The 24,832-nt window shown below is 44.1% G+C and overlaps 1 protein-coding gene across 2 annotated transcripts; it reads right to left on the minus strand.

Moving 5' to 3' along the window:
- Positions 1-32: 32 nt before the first annotated feature.
- PCBD2 (pterin-4 alpha-carbinolamine dehydratase 2) lies at positions 33-24,493 on the minus strand. Of its 2 annotated transcripts, XM_050905267.1 has the most exons (5): positions 24,440-24,493; positions 21,780-21,911; positions 19,529-19,624; positions 2,521-2,601; positions 33-1,028 (listed from the first exon to the last, which is right to left on the minus strand). In XM_050905267.1, exons 1-5 carry the CDS (start codon positions 24,440-24,442, stop codon positions 933-935), a joined length of 408 nt encoding a protein of 135 aa, XP_050761224.1. In that variant the 5' UTR covers positions 24,443-24,493; the 3' UTR covers positions 33-932. The 2 variants fall into 2 exon arrangements, with proteins under 2 accessions (XP_050761224.1, XP_050761225.1); XM_050905268.1 differs by lacking the exon at positions 19,529-19,624.
- Positions 24,494-24,832: the final 339 nt, after the last annotated feature.

The raw sequence follows: 24,832 nt of genomic DNA on the forward strand, positions 1-24,832 counted from the left end.
TGCTCCGGGTGCCCGGCCAAGCTACCCCCCCCCCGATTCGGCAGGTACGGGAGCATTACAACACAAATAATGGCTCAATCCTGCAAGGTGCTGAGCACTGGCCCAGCCCAGCCAAGCACTTAAGTGCATGCTTCGTTTAATGATATGAGTGCTGTGAGCTCACTGGGATTTTTTTGTATTTGCTGGACCAGAGCTAAAGTTTTCAGCAACTGCAGAATCCAGTCCTGCATCTCAGATGGGGAACGGTTCTCAAGCATGCAGCAGGACTTTTGCTGGACATAGCTGCTAGGTTGTGGGTGCCAAAAGGGCAGACAAGTTCAAAGAGCTGTCGGACAAGCACAGAAGAAACACCGAAATGCAAAGCTGTAACTGCTAGTTAAGCTGCAACTCCAAGGAAACAGCAGCAGCAGCTTGCACTGCTCTCACCAGAGTCCCTTGCACTTGCCACCGGTGACTGGCAGAGATGGAGGTACAAAGCCAGAGGGGACTGACCTGGCCTGGCTGCTCTTACGCTGTTTGATGTACAGAGATGTACAAATCTATAGAGGGGGAAGCAGCCGGGCACGGGGCAGGCTCACGTGGCAGCTGCCACCAGCCTCGGCTCCCGTGGGCTTGGGGAACACCGACACGGGGGGGTGGGCTCCTGCTTTCATTCCAGCTTGTTTTAGTTTCTAGAAAAGGACTGTTCAAAACTTATTTGTTGCTGGTTTATCTGCTACATCCTCATGTAGAGCCAGCGATGGCAAAGGAGCAGCACAGGCATCCAGAGGGGTCTCAAGACGAAGGTCTTAAAGGCCAACAAAGCTAAGCCACTCTTTTTACAAAATTATCCCGTCTTGGGGGGTTTGTGAAATCAGGGTTACAAGGAATGAGGGATACCACTTAAATACAAAATATTGGTGGACACTGTATTAAAGCATTTTACATCTTGGTTACACTGAGGCAGCAGCTTTGTCAATAAACTGAGCCAGCTTCACGTCTCTCTTGGTCAGTCCACCGCAGTCGTGGGAAATCAGAGTTATCTGAACCTGTCAAAAAGGAAAAGAAAGGGGTTACAAAGCCATTTTGATCTCGCCGCATAAGCTGAGCAGCAATTCATCGGGAACGCTGCATGTCTCTGTAGTGAACTGGTTTTACACGATGCTCCCGGCAAGCAGCGAGCTGGACGCTCACTGCTCCCGTAAACCAGAAGACGCTGTAGGTGAGGAGGCTTAACAGAGCCTGAAGTCTAACCAAAGTGAGCCCCTTCGCAGAATAAAACAGGCTTTGCATTCTTGGGTTTCATCCAAGAAGAGGTGTCCGATTAAATAACTCATTCTTTACATTTACATTCCACGGATCGGTTTCATGAAGAACCTGGGCCAGTGACCAAGCTGCCAACAGCCGACTCAGGGGCTCATGCATTTTGTTAAAAACCAGCACCCTGAAGGTGAAAAAATTGTTAAGCTTGTTGCAGATTAATTTCAAAAAGAAAAACAAACAGACTGGTGCATTTTACTATGACGCAGCTGCCTGCACGGGTTTGTTTAGACTAAGCCAGATGACAAGTTGGGCGTTACTTCGTCTTGCCTTTGACTGAGATTTTGGGAAGAGAGAAGAGGGAAAAAAAAGGTAAATTCTGAATATTCTGGAAAGCCAAGAAAATAATGAAGCGTAGGTGATCAGGACTTTGTCCAGTTATCATTTAATGTCTCCTTAAACAGGGTGACCTAAAGGGCTGACGAGGAGGAGCCTGTGCTGGGATGCTTCTGTTAGGGGAGAGAGGTGGGGATGTCCTGCTCTGGGGGTGGTGGTTCCCAGCCGCAGGCTGCTTGTCCACATGTCCTTTTAGTATATTTTTAGCGGGATTGCCATATATTCGCCAAATGCTAAAACAAACAACTTGATACAATGCAATGAGGAGCATTAGAAAATAAAAATAAAGGCAGAGCAATAATATCCCTCTTCACACAGCACCTTTCATTCGAGGGTTGCAGTATACCTTGTAACCCTTGTAAATACGAGACCACCATCAGTTAGGTAATATTATAAACAAATTTTATAAGCTGCTATGTTGAGACATAGGAGCCTATAATTTTTTAAAAATCAAACCCAAATTGAGACTGCCAGGCTCCCATTTAGGTACCTACGCATCGACGGTCTGCTACCCTACACCAGTGGGCTCCCGACTTGTTGCACAAAAGGAAGGAACGTTGGTGAGCGTTCAGTAGTTTCAAAACAGTCATTTATTCAGGTTAGCCAAACAAGAGTTTAAAGGCTCCTATTTTACTTTTAGATCTCAGCCAGCGAGGTAAAGTGACAGGTCCAAACCATGCAGCTGGTAGCAAACAATTGCAAAGAGCTTGATTCCTGGGGCCGTATCACCACTACAATCTCAAATCTCTCTATAAAGAGACAACCTCTTTCCATTCCCCTACCTCCTCCTTGTATACAAGCTACAAAAAAAGGCAGAGAGAATGGGCCAGTGGTTTGCTCTCCCTAACTTGCCATGCCTGTAAGTAGGGCTGGTGAACACCTTACCTTGCTGTAGACATTAAACCATTCCGGGTGGTGATTCATCTTCTCTGCTTGTAGAGCAACGCGCGTCATAAATCCAAAAGCCTAAGGAGAGAAAGAGCAAAGAGGAAAATACTCCTCCGCCTGCCAGGACTGGCAGCGGATCTGCAAGATTCACTCCAAAAACCTCAAGAACTCCTAGAGATGCTCCAGATTGCTGCACCTCGGGTTTGTGTGTGTTCAAGGAGCATTTCACCTTCTCATGCCACCGATGTGTTTCCTGAGACTGCTAAAATCATCCCCTTCAGACGCCGGTAAATCACTCTGCTCAATGTTACTTACTCCAGGATTCAAAGCCGTTGCATGAGAGCAATGATTTTACCTTTGGCATCCAACAGTGATTTTAAACATCCATCCCAAACCCCTCATCCCTTACTGCATCTTAGAAATGTGCCATTTCTAATTAAGCATCATGCCACAGTATTCCCCACACCGCTTCCAGAAACACATCCTTTCATGTAACTATTTTGCTATTTATTTTACTGGGGGGGGAGAAAGGTGGCAGGTTGGTTTCCCCCTCTGCTTTATGAGAAAATATTTTCCCTTAAAATGAGTTAAAATAGGTTTCCCAATCCTCTGCCTCTATATTCTGCATGGCACGCTCCCCCAGGACGCAGGTTTTATCACAGGCTCAAGAAGAAAATAATAGCAGGCCCTTGCCCAAATACTTAGGAGCAAATCACTGCATTATAAAGAAAATTAGAATGTCCATGTAAATCAAGAATGCAATCACACAGCGGGGCCCGAAGGGCCTCGGTGCGTGAGCAGGACGCCTCTAAGTCAGCGGGCTTTGTTCATACCGAGCTCCATCCATCGGAGTTCAGGACCTGAATTAACATGCAAAGCTAAAGTAACATCCACGTTATAGTCTGGTTTGTATTATAATACAACAAGCTCAACAAAACCCTACCTGATTTAGGTAGTTTTTTAGTACTAATTTATGGAAGAGAATGTATATAGCCCGCATTCCACCAAGCGATGGCCATTTCAAACAAACATGTGGTCAATGAATAACATATAATGGTTGATAATAGTTTCAAGTCTTTTTTCCTCTCACAAATTACAAAAACCTTTAAGTAAAAAAAAAATTGGTGCCTGGATGAAGTATGACTTTGTTAGTCGCTTTGCCAGTCAAATGAATGCAAACGTTATAATCAGAGAAAATCATTCCAATGAGGTTTGTCATTTGGAAATCACCAAACTGTCAGCAATTAAAAAGCTTTTTTCTTTGACCCAAGAGCATTCCAAAATTCGGGAAAATCTAACTTCCCTTGAAGCTCTCACTCGGTTTAGTTTTACTTCGAGTGAACAATTACTTTTAAAAATTTGCAAACGTTTCAGCAGCATGCTTTGAAGCAGAAAGCCGCAAGTTGTGCATTAGATGTTAGCAATGATTTGGAAAACTTCTGCATTAATAGTGCTGAATGATATTTGATTTAAATGTTTTTAGCGTGTCCATGGGCTTAATAGGAATGCTATTTCCAATACAGCAACCTATACGCAGAAATGTCCCCAAAAGTTTAAAACAGCAATACATCTGCAACTAGATTGCCTTTGTACAAACAAACACCAAGGGAAAAAAAAGAGATTAAATTTATGAAAACCCCTGCTAGGTTCATGTATGCTCTACCAGTGTCTGTCTGTCCGTCCCAGGAACTCACCCACCTATGGGGTTGTTTAGTCTGGAGAAAAGGAGGCTGAGGGGAGACCTTATCGCTCTCTACAACTGCCTGAAAGGAGGTTGTAGTGAGGTGGGGGTCGGTCTCTTCTCCCAAGTAACAAGCGACAGGATGAGAAGAAACGGCCTCAAGGTGTGCCAGGGGATTGGATATTAGGAAAAATTTCTTCACCAAAAGGGCTGTCAAGCACTGGAACAGGCTGCCCAGGGAAGCGGTGGAGTCACCATCCCTGGAGGTATTTAAAAGACGTGTAGATGTGGTGCTTAGGGACACAGTTTAGTGGTGGACTTGGCAGTGCTAGGTTAACGGTTGGACTTGATGATCTTAAAGGTCTTTTCCAACCTAAACAATTCTATGATTCTGTGTATATACACAGGTTACACTACTTACACACAATTCATTGATTGTGTGACAATAATCATCGCTCCAGTGGAAGGCAGACAGAGCGAACTACGCAAGCAAACGAGTCCACTAAATTAATCTGCTCTGCAGACCTTCCTTCACGCTTTGTGACGACAAATCCTCCCGACTGGTGGACCACCAAATCCTCTCTGATCAGTGGACCACCAAATCCTCCCAATCAGTGGACCACCAAATCCTCTCCGGTCAGTGGCCCACCAAATCGTCCCGATCAGTGGACCACCACACCAACCCACTGCCTCTTCCCCCGCAGACAGTAAAAAGTCTCCAGCTAGATAAAACAGTCATTGGTCTTAAAACTGCTCCATCTTCCCGAAGAGTGCTCAACTTGGGGCTGTCCAAGTCATGAAAAGGAATTAATCCTGGCACAGAGGACCCTCCCCAGGACAGGTCCTGCTGCTTGTTGCTCCAGCTGGCCACGACTGTCTCAGCCAGGGCAACCTGGTTTTACAGCGAAGGACGAAGCACGCACACCCATGAAGCATGCCCGCCTTCATGCATGCCCTGCTCTGCTCAGAGACGTTCTCCCTCATTGCACATTACCCAAAGCAACTTATTTCTTGCATTTTAGTTTATTTTAATTATACAGAAAAAGTATCTCCCACTAAGAAAATGAGTTACGGTTCTACCAAGCAATTTCACCAACGCAATCTCCATTAAGGTCCTAAATACTTCCTTTGCTAATTAAATGAATTGGAGCGCTATTGTTTATGAATCACCTTTATATTTGTAGAGCCGTAACCTTTCTTTGGGAAAATACAATTGGCTCTGGAAGGAAAAGATATTTAGGTTTGATTAGATATGAAAACACTATTACATAAAATCAGTTTGGACATTTCTTCACGTCTTGAAACTTGATCGGTAATTTGGTCTAATTGGTGATCAAGGAAACTATCTTGTGATCAATTAAAGTAATTACCACATTCCGGCAACACAACCAACCTTAATTTGAGCAGGAGTCTGCAATTCTTCAACTTTAATTAAAAATAATGAAAATTATTATGCAGTCTGCAGTGCAAGATCATTGTCAAGACTGCATTGGTGGGCAGAGTTTATCAGACCATCACACATTTCTTGATGAAAGTGGGACAAGTACTTTACTCATGACAGTAAGACCCAACACCGTCTTGACTTTCACTATATTAATAACAGAGATCTGCAGCCCCTTGGCCACTAACAAGAACTTTTTCAGATTTTTCCTTCAAAAATAAAAAGAGAGGAGAAAGAAAGGATTTGTGCATTTTCTAGAAGCCATAAAGAAGTATTAAAAGAGGTTTTGGTGTATTAAATATGATAAAGTATTCTGATATTTCAGTAACAGGCATATTAGGCAGACATTTTCAACCTAATTCTTTTAGGATATTTGGGCTAAAATAACATCCAGACATACAGGTTACTCTAAATAAGTACATCGCGTCACTCAAGTGATGGCAGACTGCAGAGTCCCTGTAACGAACCACGAAGAGCAACAGAAGTAGTGAGTGAAGCAATCCTGCGCAGACAAGGAGATGCCTTGGGTGTGCCAGTACGTCTCTTCCCTTCATGTCTTTTAAGATCATGAAAGAAGGAACTAAAAACTAACAGCGTTTCAGTCGTAACATCGCTTCTAAAATGTTTTTTAAATACCAGCAGCCATAGTGTGTCTCCATGAGATAAAAATCAGGGCTACTCTTAGAAGAACAAGTTAACCTAATAAAGTAAAAAAAAAAAAAACACCTTTAAAAAATTCAGCTATCACATAACGTTTCGGGACTGGGCAAACTGCTTTGAAAGTGACAAAATACGCTATCACAAAATAAGACTTAACGCGATTTTTGTTGCCTGAGAATGGGAAAACCAGGGCCAGACACTTTGCTGTCAGAAGTGGGAGGAAAGATGAAATTCCATCCGCCCCTCTGCACCGCACCACACTGCACGGCTCCAGGAGAACCGCGGGATCCCGGAGCTAATCTGCTATTATTCTTCCTTTCACACTTCTTAAGCAAGGAATCAATTCATCTTAATACTTTTTAAACATGCTGCTTTTGTACAATGCTTGCCAACATTATCTTGATGAGTTATACATCAAAGGAACACAGGTCGATATGTCGTGCTAATACAGCACCCACCCGCGAGTCCCCAGTGATGGATTACCCCAGTGCATCTCCAGAACAAAGCAGCTGACAGTACTTGACTCAAAAGTGGAGATACTCAAGAAAAACAGCTGAAAGGCTCAACAATATAACCATACACACTTTTTATTTATTTGTTTTAAAATGCGTGCACTATGAAGTGCGTACCCGGGCTTCTTAAATCCTTCGGACACTCAGCCAAGGAAACCATATGCTAATCACAAGTACATTAAGGTTTCTGCCTCTCATCTGTCATTATAACGCTGGAGGTAGCATTAACCTTGACCTCCTGCAGTGCGAGGGCTACCTGTCTTCCCTTTCCCACCCACCCGGGCTGCATCTGTATCATTTATCAGTGGGAAATTAATAAATAAAACAAGTTATAGTCCTATTGTCATACAAGGCAAGAGATGACTACGCCTCACACATTTGCTTTCCATTCACCCGAGTAAAAAATACCCAGTATACAGCACGTGTTCTCCTTAGCAGTTTGACACTTATAACAACAATAAACTCACATCATTAAGGTTCACTTCCAAACTGCAGAAGCTTTCACATATCCAGCTGACATTACTACCTAACAGTGAGCTACGGGCCAGCAGATAAAAGGAAAAGGCTCTTTAATGTCAAGCTATTGTAAGTTATGTTTAGCTAGTCACGAGGGTTTAACTTAATCTCATGACACTTTCTGTTGCGCTCTCAAGAAAAATGCAGGGTTTGTTTTATTTTAATTCGACTTACTCCATTAAGAACAACTTTTACCTTACAAATATGCAAAAATCATCTCACAAGGCCACACTTTTCATCTGAAAGTGACAACACGGTTAAAACACAAAAAAAGAGGAATCCAGCTAGTAGTTAGGAAGGTGACGGCAGCACAGGAGGACAGGTATTCATTCTCAAAATCATGAGCCCATTTTGGGATTCTTCCCTGTTGGCGTCACCAGCCTGCCTGAACCATCCCCAGGGACGCTGGATCCACGTGGCATTAGATATTTTCCTCTTTTCTTCTTTTTTTTTTTGGCCCTGTCTGGATTCATCCAGGACATAAATCAGGGGAACACCTTCCCATTGCTCCTCCCCTTTTTAATATCATTCCAAGAACAGCGGGAGGGTCCTTAAGAACGCAACTAAATCATGCCCCACAACAGAGCTAAACTCAGGTTATTCACGTCCCCGTCTCTCCGGTGAGAGTGCAAGTCACGGAGAAGCCGGCTCAGGCGTTGTGCCTGTGCCTCCCTACTCCCTCCATCCCAGCCCATCCAGGCGTGGGCAGCCAGCAGGGTCTGAAGGTGAACACCACCTAACAAACTACTCACAGAGATTTGTTTTTCTCCTCTTTAATAGCTTGAGTAGCAAAATATTGTGAATGCAGCCAACCTTCCCATTCCCGAAGCATTGCTTGGGACCGGGGGAAAGCAGTACTCCTAACTCTAAAGGACACTAATAAAGGGAAAGGATGGAAGAGGAATACTACAGACACACTGGCATGTACTGAGATGCCATTTCTGTCTTCATAACAAAATGTGAAACTGTAAAAAAACCCACAGCTACAATTTCCAACTTAATTGTCTATGCTTTTCTGCGTTTACAATATTCTTTTAAAATCCAGAGCTGACTGCTCGCATCCCCCATACTTATCTGCACACATCATTTACAGAAAAGTGAAATGCTGCTTTGTACTCTAAAAAAAGTTACCTATTTATATTCATATTATAGCTGTAAACACTGCTCTCCATGTTAGATCTGCAGTGGCGTATGTGAAAACCTTTACACCATGTTCTACAAAGAACGCTGTTACTGCCTCCCAACACTTGTTTACAATTATGTCGGTGAAGAAACTAGCTCGCCAGCTCTATATCAAACATTTTTGACAGCAAAAGCACAAACACTGATCTATTCTAAGTAGTTTGCCACTCTATGTAATCTTGGAAAAGGCATTCTTGCCTTTGATTCTAAAATGTTTATACTTTATACATTATGCAAATAGTTTTTATATATTAAGAAATAATGCAAGCAAAGCTCAAGTTAAATTAAATTCTTCAACAATAACCTTGCCAAAGCACTGATTTTCCTATTACAAAAATTATTCCAATTTGTTGATCTTACATTGGATGAAACATACTGTAACAATCTTCATAATTTATGTCCTGTTGGGACACTATGATTTAAAGTAACATAATACAGACCAGCATCACGGCTAATCTAAACCACCTGACCAGATAAACAACAGTTTCCCCTTCTCTCTTCATTGAGGGTATTTCTGTTTATTGTCATATGATTTACCAATTTGAAGAACATGAAGAATAAATGGAGGCAAAGAGAAGCGGAGCTCGGAGGCATGGCCTTTCCTCAATGGGAACATTTCTCACACAGGTACCGGTACAATGTCAAGAGCCGCAGGAGATGACAGAAGGCAATTTTAGGAATGCTATCCCAGGAAAAGCCCAAGCCGCTCGTGGCGGAGGGAAGTTTACACTCGCTCGGCGCAATCTAGACCAGGTGCGGCACTAGATGCGACACGGTCCTGATGATGCTCGAGATGCAGCTCTCCAAAAGAGGTCTGAGTCAAAGGCTTCCTCCTCCAAGCTCAGCAGTGACCTAAGCTATGACATCACTTTGTCATAAAGCAGGTGCAAGTGTAATTTGCCCCATCTGAGATTCAACCGGTCTGAAAAACAAATACAAATTTTCTGCTAAGGCCAAGGGACACGGATCAATGCAAGAAAAGGGACTAAGAGGAAGGTAGAGAGGACTGACCTACTCTTAAAGCCTTCTCCTTGCTTTGCTTCCCTCTTCCCCTCGTGCTCGCTAAGTGTGTGAAATACCCTCGCGTGCAATCTGCACAGCAAACCTCAATTTTATCTTTTCTAATCCTGTTTATATCAGAATTTTCCTAACTGCTGAATTTAGACCTGTTTTTCCCTTACTGGTGATAATATGACACAAAATGTTACATCTATTACCTTCTTCCTCGTCACATCTTGACTTTTCCAGCAGCCTCCGTGCTGAGGATCATTTTTCCTATTCTCATTTTTATTACAGTAAGTGATTGCACCTGGATTTCATGAACAGAAAGCAGATAATATTCTCGGTGATTCAATGACCAGACTTCACACCAAAATTAATCACCTACTCCACCAAAAAGATTTATAGACTTGATGGAGTAGCAGTGAGAGAACATGGAGATGTCTTAAGGCAGCATAAAAACTTCTTTCTGGGAGTGATAAAAGTTTCAAGCTTAGACTCCACTGGGCCAATACAACCGTATTACAAAATACATTCATTTGCTTATAGGTAGATAAAAATATTTATAGTTGCCCATAAAGACTACTGAAAAATAAGCAGACATCCTAAATCCCAACCAAACCCGGAACAAGGTCACATGGTATTTGTGATATATCACTTCATATAGAAATATTCAAAATAAATGCTTTTTTTTTCTCCCCCCCCCAATTCTAGTTCCTTAGAACTCTAAGTAAACATAGACTCATAAATATTATTTTATTTATTAAAAAATGTAGATCTCTAAATTAGATTTTCAAGAAAAAGAAGGAAAACAATCCCAGGTTTCAGGACTGAACTAGAACATGGAAGAAATGCTCCAGCCATGTAGTCAGCTAAATGTGGCTCTTCACCTCCCAAGCCATTTTTGTGTGCTTTGTGCTCAAAAATGGAATATAAAGGTTGCAGTTAGGAGGTTTACACCAAATAAAATAGCTATTTCAAGAAACATGACTTTTTAAAATAAGCTTTTTGCACCCTACCTAAAAACATTAAATAATACAGCGAAGGCCCCATTAACTGAGCACCTGCTAAAGCAATCAGTCACTTAAAATAATAAACTCTCTTGGCCGCGCAACTGAAAGAACAATGATAATTTCACTTGTTAAAGCAAATGTTTGGCCCAGCAAATCAAACCCCTGGCTGTACTGTAATAAAGCCATCACACAAACCACTATAAAAATAAACTAGTAACAAGGTGCAGTTAGTCCCCAGTTCCAACCTTTTGAACTCAGGCACCTGAACCCTCTGCTAAGGCACTCTGCTCACCGACGCGCCTCGCGCTGCACAAGGACGCTGCCGCTCGGGCAATGAACCGTCCTCGACCGCACGGTGCCAGCCCACGACATGAAGCTGTTGTAAACCAGACCAAATAAGAATTAAATTAAGTGAATCCTCCGCTTCAAAAAGGTGCTCAAATCCTCTGCCTTTTATAGAGCTCAGGTACGGTGTAGAAGAACAGAGAAGTTCATTATCCCATCGCACCACGTTTCGGATGGAACAGGTCTGGCTATAGCAGAACAAAATACTACTATTTTCCCCTATGTTTCTTTTTACCCGTATGTGAAGGAATGATTTCATTCCATAGACATGAAAGTGAAGTTCACATGCCATACACGCTGTTGATAACATAGGGAGTGCTAAGACAAAATTCTCCTTGGTCTTTTGGCCAAGATTACACATACTACCAGTTTAATATCCAAGATCTTCTCTGCTGAGTATCCAAGGCCAATCATATCCTGCCTCTGATAATCCTCTAAATCTCTGCCATTTATGATCCTAAGAAAACATCAAAGAGTGATAAGAAAGGCATTGCTTTATGATGGATTAAGAGAAGAAGTGGCTGGTCTCATGACCATTTCATCTTCCGCTATCCTCCTACCCACTACACTGTCAGCTTTTTTGTTTTGGTTCGGTTTTTTAAAGACAACGTCAACAATTCAAACATGTGACAGAGAAATCATGATGGAGGTGTGAGGAATTTGGAGAGGTCTTCCGATCACCCTCTTGGCCAAGCCAGAATCTAAAAAGACCTAAAGCTGTGAAATAAAGCAAACTAAGGAACATTTACTGCAGATCCAGTCAGGGAATCATTTCACTCAACCGAGCTGCTGAAAGCGTCCTACGGTATTGTCAGAATGGGTCGGCGTGTTTGGACACCTCTTATAGTAGAAGAGAGTAGCTGATACATGGGGGCAGTGAACTCAGCAGGAGACCTACCTAGGCCAGCACTGGCAGGCTTTTAATTTATATTGCACTATAAAATTCAAACATTATTTTGCAGACAGACATTTCAAGTCTAGAAGTGACAGATCCTTTGGAAAAAAAAAAGAGTAAGAGAGAGCAAGCATCTTCCCAGACAACATGTTTCTCTTCGGGGCATCCTTCAGCCTCCGAGCAGATGGGTACCTTGCCTGGTTTGCCATGCCCACTGTTCCCTATGTGATCTGTAGGTCACCTAGACCTGTGCTTCATCTCCTGTCTCTGGTATTTGGAAGAATGGTTGGAGCAGGTCATGGAGAAATGGACAAAGGCAGCTACATTAAGTTACATTATTAAGAACAAGGCTCACCTAACTGCCAACAACTTAGACAGACAACTTACACTTCACATTTTCAACTGCCTTCAGACCCCTCTGTGTGCTCCAAGCACATGCCTGGAGTGGCAGAGTACATCCGATGTGCAATATTTTGAGAGGTTCCATGGTTTTTTTGTTGGTTGGTTCTTTACTAAGACACAAGGGTTCCTCTGGGCAACCCACACCATTTGTACATCGGTACATCTGGAAACAGAGAGATGGGCTCACAAGGGGAGACAAATACTAATTCTGAGTCCTCCAGTGAACATCAAATATCTCTTAGAAATTCATATGAGCACACCACAAAGGGAAACCCTTTGTATACCTCTGTTTTTTATTAGATTGGGCATTACAAGACACAAGCATAAACACAACGTCCTGGGCTTGTACAGCTAACAGTATTTTTGCCTGCTCCAAGCACCCACCCCCTGTATCACGGAATAAAGCTTCTCCCAACCAGGGACACCTTGGTCATACACAGACATGTATTTAACTGCCTACTGTTATTCTCATCACAGCACGAGGAAAATCACACTAGATCATGAAATCACGACTCTCCCCTCTGATCCTCGGAATAAAAAACATTTTCCTACAAAGCAGCCTTAGCAATAGGAAAACCCAATGGTGCGGTGCTGACTCAGCACGGGGCTCCCCGCTCATCAATGCATTCCCCACCAAACCCCTCCAAGACATCACAGCCAGCTTTATGTTTGTCCAAAGCAACTTTTCATCTCAGCCCAACAAAATTAAAGGAAGGAAAGGGCGAGGGGAGGAAGAAGAAGGGAAGCTCTCCCCCAAAAAAACTACGTGAAGCGGGTTTGCAGCTTCATAAAAAAATTACACTCGCCTCACCCTGATAAACTGCGGCCCTGCCAGTGGCTTTTCAGAGCAGATGTAACGTTTTAGCCAAACGTGATTGTTTGTGAAAGAAATAATTCTGATCAAAACCCGAAATTGCAGCCAGCAGAAGCGCTGCACTTCGTCACGTTAATCCGCCCTGACGGGGAGCAGCGAGCGGAGATTCCTACTGCGAGAGGAGCAGATGCGAAAGGTCAGCGCTGGCCCGCGACTTCAAAACCCTTAACGTGTAAAACAGTGTGCATTAAAGCCTGAAACGGCTCACCGTGGGATTAACGGATGTGCGCTAAGTGGGTTTGATGTGCTTTTGGTGAGTAATGGTTAATTTTTAAATAGGGGCGTTGTAGTTTTATTTTAGTTTATTCTGCCAGCCAGAGTCCATTTTTAATTACAGCTGCAGAGCATAATATCCCAAAGCGTGTCCCTCCTTCATGGGAGTATGAGAAAGTGAGAGCTGCTGGTGTAAAAGGCAATTTATGGTTCGAAAACGTAGTTGGGCGTTATTCCAAAAGCAAGGGGATGCAAAAGGTTAAACAACCAAGACAGAGAGATGTGCTGTTTGCATTTAATCAGCATCTTTCCAGCACCCCCATAAAAACAAATTTTAATGCATAAAGAGTTGCAAGATGCCAGGTTTCCTTAACTGAAAAGGTAAAAAAATTATTCTGAGTGACCATGTTCTTCAGAAAAGGCAGCATCAGTCTTACTTGCATTCTCCCAAATGACGGTGTCCAACTGAATTCAAAACCATTGAATTTTCCATTCATTTTCCGAAGGTGTTTTAACAAGGGAAGAGCCCAAACTGTAGTTAAAATCAAGCTGACCTGCTCACATTTGCTCTCTTTCGGTACAAATGTACGGCAGCCCTGCCCGCGTGGCTGATATAACGTTTGTTCTGTCTAATTCAAACGGAGTGAACAATCAATTTGTGCAGCTGAAAAAAAAGGAGAAACATTTCTTCTACTCCAAATCTACAAGACAGCTTGTGAAATCCAAAAGGCATTTTGACAAATAATTTCTTTTGCACTTTCAGATCAATGCATGAAACAAGCATAACAGAAATGCTAGAATAATTTTTACTTGAGTGATAATAAATCCATCTTTTAAGGAAAGCATTTGTATTAGAGCCAACTGGAGAGCAGCCCAAAGGTCAGCTGGGCAGATTTAAGCAGTGGCCTGCTTAAATGGAGATACAACAGGTCTATTTGGCGGGGCAATCAGAAATGCCACCGCCCCGAATAATTATAAACAATAAAATAATGGTTTATTCTAAGGAGAAATATGACTTAACTCATCAAGAAAATGAGCACCCCTAATTAGAATTAAGTCACAAGAAAAATTAAACTGATGCAACTTCTACGACACCTGGGATGGGACATCTTGCGTGATGAAGGAGATGAAGGACACATGCCCACTCCGAGTCCTCAACTTAAACATGATTAATTTTATTTAAATATGATTAATGTCATGACATTTTAAATAATCCTGGCAGCCCAATACTGGTGGTACTGCCATGATGATGTTGTAACGGTGACAGCGGTACTGTAACTCGCCACAAGCAGATGGGACATGAGGGCAGTGGGATCTGTACACACAGGCCCTGGCCACAGAGGAGACGAGAGATCCCACAGGACGAAGAGGAGCAGCCACTGCTCACCACCTGCCTGACTTTCATCAGGCATGAATTTCTCATACGCATTACAACCGTGAAGTTGTAATGAAGGGACTGAAGGACAAAATGATGGCTCCCAGACATATAAGGAAAGGCTAATTGTGAAGGACTTTAAAAGACATAAGAGGTTGCTGATGCACTAAGGCAACTCTAAACAGAAAAATGTTGCGAAGTGCAAAACACTGGTCTGAAAACATTCTGGAGCACAGGCTGACTTTACATATGGTTTCATACCCCACCAGCCCTGCTGGCCATGGGAAGAAAATAAATCCTTTATTTCCCAACTCCCAGCACTAAGGATTTCATTTCTGCCTAGCCACAACCCAATTACATATTTCCACCACTACGGACTTCCTAGCTTTGCAGAATTTCCCACCACCGGCTGCCGGTTAACTGGAAGCATCACTGGACACAGGCCATGCTGACCAGGGCACCAGTGTCATCTCCTCTTCCTCCAAGGCCAGGGAAGGCGACTCGTAAGCTTTCAAACGAACCGTCTCCCCAGAACATCTCCTTTCATATCACCCAGACCCGGAGCTCCCTGCCTTCCGCAGGCAGGGCCAGGCAGCGGTGCAGGCAGGTGGACCACGTCCAGGTCCCGCAGCTGCACCCTGACCCTCCGACCCGCCGACTCAGAGGCAAGAGTGTTATTTACTCAGTCAATCACAAGAATAAACTCAAGGAAGGTGTGACCATCCAGGAATCATATATTTTTTACTGTGCTCCGCTCCGAGACACTTGAGTCAGTTCATTCACTCCGTTTCAGCCTGCAGGTTAACCTCTGCCAGTCCTGAAAACTTCACTATCAGTTTCTAATAAAGGAAAATGTCAACAGGCAGATACGCCAGAAATTCATTATTTTCAGATACAAAGATTTTTCTCAACTCTGTAAATCCACTCATAAATAATTCTGATTTATTGTAAATCAGTTATTGTATTCATAAACGCAGGGAAGTTAGTGAACAACGTAACTACCAAAAGAAAGACTTTCATAACTTTGCAGGTGCACAAATCATAGCATATGGGAGAGGACTCAAAGGATAATGGAAAACGAAGCAGTTTAGGAAAGACTATATGAAAACCAGCACCTACCTAGGCAGATAAAAAAAAAATAATTTATTTTCATTCGACAGGCAATCTAACGCAAAGCTCTAGCAGAGGGAGCAAGCAGACCGATACGACATTAAAAATAGCAATTCCCCCCCATCCCCAGCCGAATGAAAACAGGTTCGTCTTTTGATGAGCACAAGTGACAGTCAGGGGCTGAGGCTGCTCAGGCTTTGAGGTTAAACACAACTGACATAACCTGCACCTGAATTCAATCAGTCCCCGGGCTCCGAGAAGATTCACACGCGAGGACTAAATTTGTCACAAATGGGTTGGTTTCCGATCCTCCTGTAGCCAACTCGCTTTCTTCTGACCCCCATTTAACAAATCAACTTAATGGGCACTGGGAGTGCTATAAAACTTAACAATGGAGTGATTTTTAACTTTTAAAATATAGTTATGAAGCAAAATGTTGGAGAGCTCCTTCAATACTGGAAATCAAATTAAATCTAGACATTTTTTAACAGTCTTGACAGATATAATCCTAGTTACCATGTAAATTTATGGTAAGCTGCTGTGATATTAGCCACAGGTGCTACTTTTAATATATGGCCCGCATCTGGCTGGGAATAAAATTTCTCAGAGGACTGAAAATGACCTCACTATCAGACAATGGAGAAGAAAAAAACCACAAGACCGCTGTGGCATATAAAAAGCTGGAGATGTGGTCCACAACCGAATATTTAACATAAAATTCATTTTAACTCTGCAGATTGTAGCTTAAAGGATATTATGTTTTCAATACGTAAAAGGCGTGGACGTATTTCAGCCAAACAGGCAAAAGATTAAGTACATAAAGCGGCAATGAAATACGCTGCCTACATATATAAAAACAAATTTTCCAATCTTTGATCAATGCAGAAGACAAAGCAATGTGCCGGGAGTAGAAAAAGGAAGTATCGACACAGATTACACTACAGGGACTGGCACCAAGTACCGCCATCAAAACAAATAAAGAGTATTCATTGCATATCCTACCAAATTCCTTCGGATGTGTAACTGTGATATTACAACAAGGATGATCAATTTAAAGGGGCAAATCTGAGCGTGTCTCCCTACAGCTAAAGGAAAATAATTGCTATTTCAATGAGGGGGAAAAAAAAGGCATTTACCGTACCACGCTCTGTCTGATTTTTTTTTCCCTGGATTTCAAGCAAGAGAGCTAGCAAGTTTGGAAAGGAAATGCAAAGTGAGAATAATAATTTATCTAATAGTTCTAGATTTTTTGCACATCTTTAAATAAGTTCTCAAAACCCAAGACTCCACAATTGCAACGAAAACACATGTGCTTCTACTCTCGCTGCACACCGTCCTCCAAAGCGTTTCCTTACTGTCCCCTCCACTCAGGCTCATCTTTCGCCTGTGTCCTGTAGCCCCAAAACACAAAATGCATTTAAAATAGCTTTTAAAACTCTTAGAGCATTTGATTTCCTGTCATTTTATAAAATGACGTTAGAGGTCTTATGGAGACTTCCTATATGAAACTTTTTTCTTCAAAAACAACCTTAATTAAAAACTTAACCTATAAAAGAAAGCAGCTGTAAATGCTGAACCTGACCATCAGCAAACATGCCCACCTTTGTAATTTCCTAACTGCATTTTCTGCCTTTGCGTGATTACCTAAGGAAATGCAATCACACAGGCAGTTGCCCCTTAAACCCTCTGGTCAAATCCAACCAACTTTGACAAGAGACATGGAAGTCTCAGAGTTAAGATGTTCCTGCAAATTTGGTGAAAATGAGCAGCTGGGTAAGGCACCCAAACGGAGCGCTCAGCACCCCCCACCCGGAGCCCTTCGCAGCCGCCCGCCGCCTGCCCAGCCTGGGACCGGGCTCCAGACGAATCTGGGGGAAATTCAGATTTTTAAGCCAGGTCTGGCCCCTTTGCAGGATCACCCCTCCCGAGGTGTACTGACCTGAAATGCCAGGAAAATCCCAGGAAATTCCTGAGGTACAGGCCAGGACGTCAAGGTCCTCAGCACCCCTTCCCGCCCTCGATGACCAGCCTTTCACAGTGGTCCCAACGTTTCTGCAGCTTCTTTTCTGAGTTTGCAGAACGATAATTAGGAGAAGTTACCGGCATGGTCTGGAGGTATAAATTAACTTTCTATCCCGATTCTAAATTTTGCTTGGGCAGACTGGAAGCGGAGGGCTTGCTCCACAGCTGGAAGAGAAATGTTTTGTTTCGGTAGCACAAAGACATGAACGGACAATAGCGTGCCTTCTCCATGCTACACAGTGGCCCAAAAGCCTCGCTAGCTGCTTTTCTCTTCCCTCCAGACAGGGAAAGAAGCCCTGAATAAGCTCCTTGACGTGGCTGTGAGGTTTATGGAGGCTCACCAGCACCCAGACGCGTGGCAGGGCTCGAGACTTGCCATGCAGTGGTCCGAGCCCACCCGCTCTCCAAGACCTTGCTCCCAGCCAGAGGCTTCTGCCGAGCACGTGCTCCTCAGGAAAAGCGACTCAACCAGGGGGCCCCCGAGCGAGCCCACCCGAGCAAGGGTCCTGGAGGTAAAAGACTCCGATTTTAACTCATCGCTGCCTACCTGCTGTTCAACAGTGGCAACGGCACGCGGCAATGGCAAGGCATAAGGAGGAACGGATGCATCGGTGCGATCAGCACAGCTCGTCTAGACAAGGCGCTTGCCTCTACAGTTGAGTTGTGTTTGCATTTTTTTCCCCCACCATTGGTGTATTTTATATCTTATACAAGATTCAGAACACCCAGCCACCAGCAGCCTGTCTCACGCTAAAGGCAATGGGAACACGGCGCAGCAACCACCACCCAGCACCGACGCAGCCCAGTCCAGTACACCCGACTGGTGCATGGTGGGCACCCACAGCAACGTAACTAACAAAGGGCTTCCAGCCGGGACCCCAGGCTGGTTTCCAGCTTGTTTCAGAGAACTGAACCTCCAAAGCCCGTTTGCGTGAAAATGTATCTTCAGAATAACAGACAGCACCAGCGCTTTCAAATTTGGGGTTACAAACTAATTCCATAAGCCAGAAGTGTCGTTAGCTTGTCAGCCTTACAAAGGCAGCCCGCTGCTGATCGCTTTTAACCGAGCTAATCTCAGCCTGAAAGCTTCAGGAATCTAAATAACTCTTGTTTCACAGAAGTTTCATTTCATTCTCATGCTGAAAATAATATACATAAACCAAGCTCATGTCTACACATTTGCACGACTTTATAATAAAAGTTGTGTTTATATTCTTAACATCTGTTGACATACATAGACTTTGTAAACCTGGCATAGATTTTAAAGCCACAGAATTTTCCATGCATCATGAACATTATCTGCGAGAAGCAATAAAAAAAGCAACGAATACATTAATCATACCAATATCATCTGCAAAACATAAATCTGAAATACCTTTCATGTCAGCTCAACTACTCTTTTTTTTTATTATTTTTTTTACACACCTGATTTTACGCCATCTGTAAAAGGGCAGCAGGACGATCACCAAGGAAATGGTATTTCTCAGTCCTTTGACTTTTACTAAATACTCGCACTTTAAATAATGTAAACAGAATATTTATTACGTGAAATGAAAGAAGTTGTACCTACAAGTTCATTTTTTTTCATTGCAGGACTAAATTTTCCCAAAGTAGAATGCAGGTATATAGCTCCGCTTTTGTCATTTCTTCCCTAGGTCGTAATAAATACAGTATTTACTAATAGCTATTATAAACATAAGCATCAATAAGTATGCATGCATAATTTTAATTTACTTTCAGCTTCAACTGATCGAAAGGCAAATACTTGCTCTCTAACACCAGCTCTGAACATCCCCTCGGGATCTGCACATTGAGCCCTTTCCTGGACTACGATAATAGGAACGGCTTCTGCCCTCCGCAACTGCAAATGGGGACACCGCAGCTAGTTCCGACAAATCACCAGGTGAAATTCTGCTTTCAGATATTCGCATATAACCTTGATCCAACCAGAGCTGCACAGAGGACCCACCCGCCCAGCTTGTTCTCCCGGCCGGGAGCGGAAAGTTCGGTTTTGAAGCCAATTCCCAGCCTCTGCTCCCATTTCTGCCTTACTCGACATCCATGAAGGGCAACCAAGAATGAAAGAGACTGTACCAGTATCTCCCGAACAATTCAAGTGGCAATTTTTTTGGAGTACCCTTTCTAAGATCACATGTACTAGAAGTATAAATGTGTACTTCATCATTTACTAATGAGCATATTTAAAATACTCAACATCCTGTACTGCTATGTGTTTCAACAATCTTCACTTTAGGAAGACATATGGATATGTACCTATGTTGTAAAATAAATCTATGCAGTCAAAAAAGCACAACTTTGTAAATTTTTGCCAAAGCAATGGGTTTTCTAGATATCTGCTGGTGCAGCACACTGATTTGTCTCTCGACCTGTCTGTTGGCACACTGCCTAAGTCCATCTGATCAAATTGACTTATTTATTTACAGTGTGCAAACCCACTTTTTAGTTACCTTTGGGGAAAAAAAAAAAGGCATTTCTAGTTGTGCTGAACCAACAAAGACTTTGACCATGCCCCGGCAGATGCTGTTTCATGAATATTCAAAGCACAAAGGCTGAAAATCTCAACTCTTCCAAGGGTTACTCCTATCTTATGGGTATCAAAAGTGCTGGTCTCTCCTGGTTGCTCCAGCTCTGAGCTGCCTGCATATCTCACCAAGGTTTCATGTGAGCTCCCTCTCACGGGCTTCCCTCCTTCTTTGCCCTCTGAATTATCTGATACGGTTCTATTTGTTCTGTATTAACGTTCAGGTTTGAAGTGCAATCCAGGAAAAAAATGTACTCGGGGCTCCAGACGTGCTCCCTGGACCAGCACTGTCCTGCTCGTGAGCTGGATTTTTCTGCAGTTGTTTTCTCTTTTGCTTTTGCCCGCTCTGAGAGGCCGGGAGCACCTCACCCACCTTCTCGCTACTGCCTGGGCTTTCCTTACCATGACAACTACTGTCTGAAACAGCAAAAAAAGAGCCGGCGTTACAAATTGTTGTTTATCTAGCTCACTGTGATTTCCTAAAAAATCTTGGTCTGGGTTTAGGCATAGCCATGTAAATAAACAGCTCACAGCACAGCTCCCGGTCCCTACACACACCAACAAACCTGTGGCTTCCCGAAGCCTGGAGCTCGCTGCGTCCCTCCTGCAGCGAGGAAAAGGACCAGCTCAGCGAGAGCCATCGCCCGAATAAAACCCTGGGTTTCCTCTCCCCCCGAGACAGCGCTCACCTCTCCTTCAGAAATAAAACAGAAAGGAAATGCACGCTCTTGGAACGTGACTTTTTTCTAAGCAATGTCATGATTCCTCAGAAGGCAATTTTTTAGGGGGATGCAGCCGACCGCAGATCTCAAGATAAAGTCAGTATTTCTAAAGCAAGTTTGTAACTGATGTCCAAGTTGTGTTCTTGTGAGTTTGAGATGTGGCTCAGGATCCTGACTCCAAATAAAAACCCAACGAGGTCTAACCAGCAGTCTGCTGTGCCGAAGACACTGCGAGATCAGCTACTACGATTCATTCAAGAACATACTAGAACTCTGTCTTCCTGCTAAGAAGGTGAAACGTATCATATTTTCCCCACCTTATTTGCCAAAAGTTTCTGTTCTTATATTTACCCATTTTTCTCAAGTTTTTCCCTAACAAAAATGAACCCCACTGTCCATCAGTTACATATTTCCAGCATTCACTTACGAGTGCTAGTAATGAAAAAAAAAAAGCCAGGATCAAATATGACTTGTCTAATCCCACAGTACCGACCCTGACCTTGACCCTAATATTATAATCAAGAAATTGTAATATTAGAACAAATCTACTTAACAACTACAAAACGGAATTAATTTACTCCACCTAATGAGATCAGAATCAGAGAGCAATCTGTCAAGGCAAACCCGAGAGGGTTTGGCTCCACAAGGATACTCCCAAATTTCTGAATGTAAACATTTTCCCATCAGGATCGTATGGAAATTAAAGCAATTACATTTCCTTTATATTAAAAGTGGTATATAAAAATAATTACCTGGTTAAAATTTTTGAAATTGAACTCTTTGTAGATGGCATCTCTTTCGCCTAACTCAGACCAGCCTGAAGCTTTGAGATCGAGTAAAACTTGGTTCCTCTCCTCTGTCGTCAACCAGTGAGACTGCGAAGACTATTGAGGAAAAAAAAGAAAACATGACACGAGTGAGGCTGAGGTTCTCTTTTATACAACAATAAGAAAACCACACGATGAAATTGTGGTTATGTATTGCAGAAAGGTAAGGAGGTGGAAAATTCACTGTACAGCTTCTCACTGTTTATAATTTCACAGACCAGCTTAACTTAAAACAGCCAAGAAACACCGTTTCTGTTTAGTCAATTAAGTTCAGCTACATGCTTTTGTTAGCGAAAAGCAACAGGCTCTTTCACAGGAATGAATACGGACACCAGCACACCTGTACCCATCCCTTGTTCATCGGAATTATCCAGATGCTGTAACACTTAAATTAATTTTCAAATATTCCACTCTGTCATATAAATACAGCATTATTTACACTATATGCTAAATGTACAATTATAAGGCTAAAAGAGATATCGGGGAATATCTATTTTAAAGGACGGAAGCCAAACGTGAGATTGTATTCTACCTAGCTTGTATTTTAGTATTCCTAAGAAAGCAGAAATGGATTTAAAGATAGCACACACTGTGGAGTTCTAGAAGGAACAAAGAGCTTTTCAACCAACAATGAAAAGAAAAAAAATTGACAACGCAGACACAATTACGAGAAGTTACAAGTTACCGGTGTAAGCATTAGATTCTGCAAAGCACCGATGTTTAAATATGTCTTATTTGAAGCAAAAGGAGCCCTGCTGAAGCCACTGGCAGCACAGCCGTAACAGATTACACTATCTGCTTAAATATCTGAATCAGTGCCTGAACCGCACACGAGGCCAGAGCCAGAGGAAAGTTCTATGGGGCGTTTGGAAGAGGTTCGATATTTTTCCTAAAAGCAGAGACTAAGAGCATGAGTGATTACTCAGACAATATATTCTAACAGGTGGGCCTCAAACTCATATTATAAACGCAACGCTTTAATGGGAAGAACCTTTCTCCCCAGTAGAGCAAAATTCAGATTGCTTTAGTCTTTATATTAGCAGCTAGCACAGCTCTGTGAGAACTTCCAGAAAGGGGCTGAGCAATTTTACTCCAGAGCTTCACTAAGGCATCGGAGGTCTGTGAGTACCCACCGCCAGCTCGGCACCTCAGGGTGGTTTTTGCCTTTGCCAGCCTGCGCTGGCAGCTCTGCTGCAGAGACCGGCAGGAGCCCCAGTGCCACCAGATGGGGCTGTGAGCCCGAGCACAGCCGGAATTAACGCAATTAATGCGACCCGAGCGAGGCTTGAAGATGCAGGACGGCCAAGGAGCAACATTTTCACCAATAATAAGGGACAAAAAAACTCCCCAACAGCATAAATCAATCTAACAGCATCACTGCCACTGCGTGTGTTCAGTGGGATACATCCAGTCCAAAAGGTGGGTTTTACAGGTCCCAGACTGAACTAATTTTGGCTCTTTACGCTTCAAATACAACTTTGGACTTGCAAGAATACAAACACTGGATTTGTTGTTGCTATAACCGCAGTTGCAGGCATGAATTTCTCACGTTCTTCTTTTTCCAAGCATATACAAAAATCACCAAAGCTAACGGCTGTCTTGAAATGTATTATTTTATCTGGCACGAGATGAAATGAGTAGGCTAATTGACAAAAAATCACGGGGGTGGGTTTTTTTGAGATAGCAAAGTCCAGGACTGTGACCAGGAGGCAGCACAAAGTTCATTCCTCTGGCTGGCAGCAGAGATGTTCTCTGTTAGTTGTAGGGACATTGCAGTTACCTTCCTGAGGCCTCGCCTGGACACACAGGCATCGACGAGGCAATGCTGTGACTTGAAATTACATCACACAGCTTTTAACAGAAATATGGAGACGTGAATTTGATGCAGGTCCTGGAGCACACCGATCACAGCACTTTGCTTAGGAACAGGTTGCAAAGGCCACGTCCCAAGTTAGCCCCTCCAACACATCGCAACTACATTCAGAAACGCAGCAGAAAGCAGCAGGAACGTGCTTGTAAAAGGAAAAAGAGAAGGTGGGAGATGCCATCTGCGTTTTCACAATCACGCGCCCACAGCTCCATGCCACGGGGCACAGCGCAGACCCCCCCCAGAAAGGCAGAAACGTGCAGCGAGCCCAGCGCAGCGTGGGCACCGACGTGCAAATACCGACTTAGCACACAAGGCAACTGCACCTGACCCGCGACACACAGACGACGCGCTGTCATACGGCGGGTTTAACCTAGGAAATCGGTAACGCTCATTTGGAAAAAGCTCAGGGGAAAAGAATCATTAATTACGTAAAAGAAATTAGGGGTGCGGGCCTAAACCTGCGCGTGCAATTAGTTATTAGCTTCATGTAAAAAAAAAATAACCAGTCCTGGGGCGGGATGGCCGTGGGGAGCGGGGGAGGAGGGACGGGTGGCTGCGCCCCGAGCCCGCGGGTCCGTGGCCGGGTCCGTGGGCGGCCCCCTCCCTGCCCAGCGCCCGGCCCGGCCCGCGCTCCCCTCAGCCCGCAGGCCCCGGTCCCGCAGGCCCCGGTCCCGCCGGCCCGCTGCCCTGCCGCCCGCCCCGCCGCGCCCCTCACCATGGCAGCGCGGCTCCCGCCGGCGGCTCCCCGAGGCGCCGCGCCCGCCGCCCGCCGCGCTCCCAGCAGCGCCAGCCGCAGGCCGGCCCCGCCGCCTGGCATGGCTCCGCGGCGGCCGGCCCCGGCTCCGCCTCCGGGGCAGCGGGAGGAGCCGCCGCCCGGCTCCGCCGGCGGGGACCGAGGCGGCAAGGAGAAGCCGAGGGCGCCTGGAGCGGGGAAGGAATGGCGGGAGGGAGCTGCCCGCCCCCCACAGCCGGTGCGGTGGGTAGTAACGGTGAAGGAGGCACCGGGACGGGACGACCGCTAGCCCGGAGGAGAACGGGAGAGCCGGAGCGCCTTCTGCGCAACACTGGCCACCGCCACCCGCTCGGACCGAAGCCCTGGCGCTCCTGC

The sequence above is a fragment of the Gymnogyps californianus genome, chromosome 14, assembly GCF_018139145.2.
Source record: "Gymnogyps californianus isolate 813 chromosome 14, ASM1813914v2, whole genome shotgun sequence".
NCBI classification, from domain to species: Eukaryota; Metazoa; Chordata; class Aves; order Accipitriformes; family Cathartidae; genus Gymnogyps; species Gymnogyps californianus.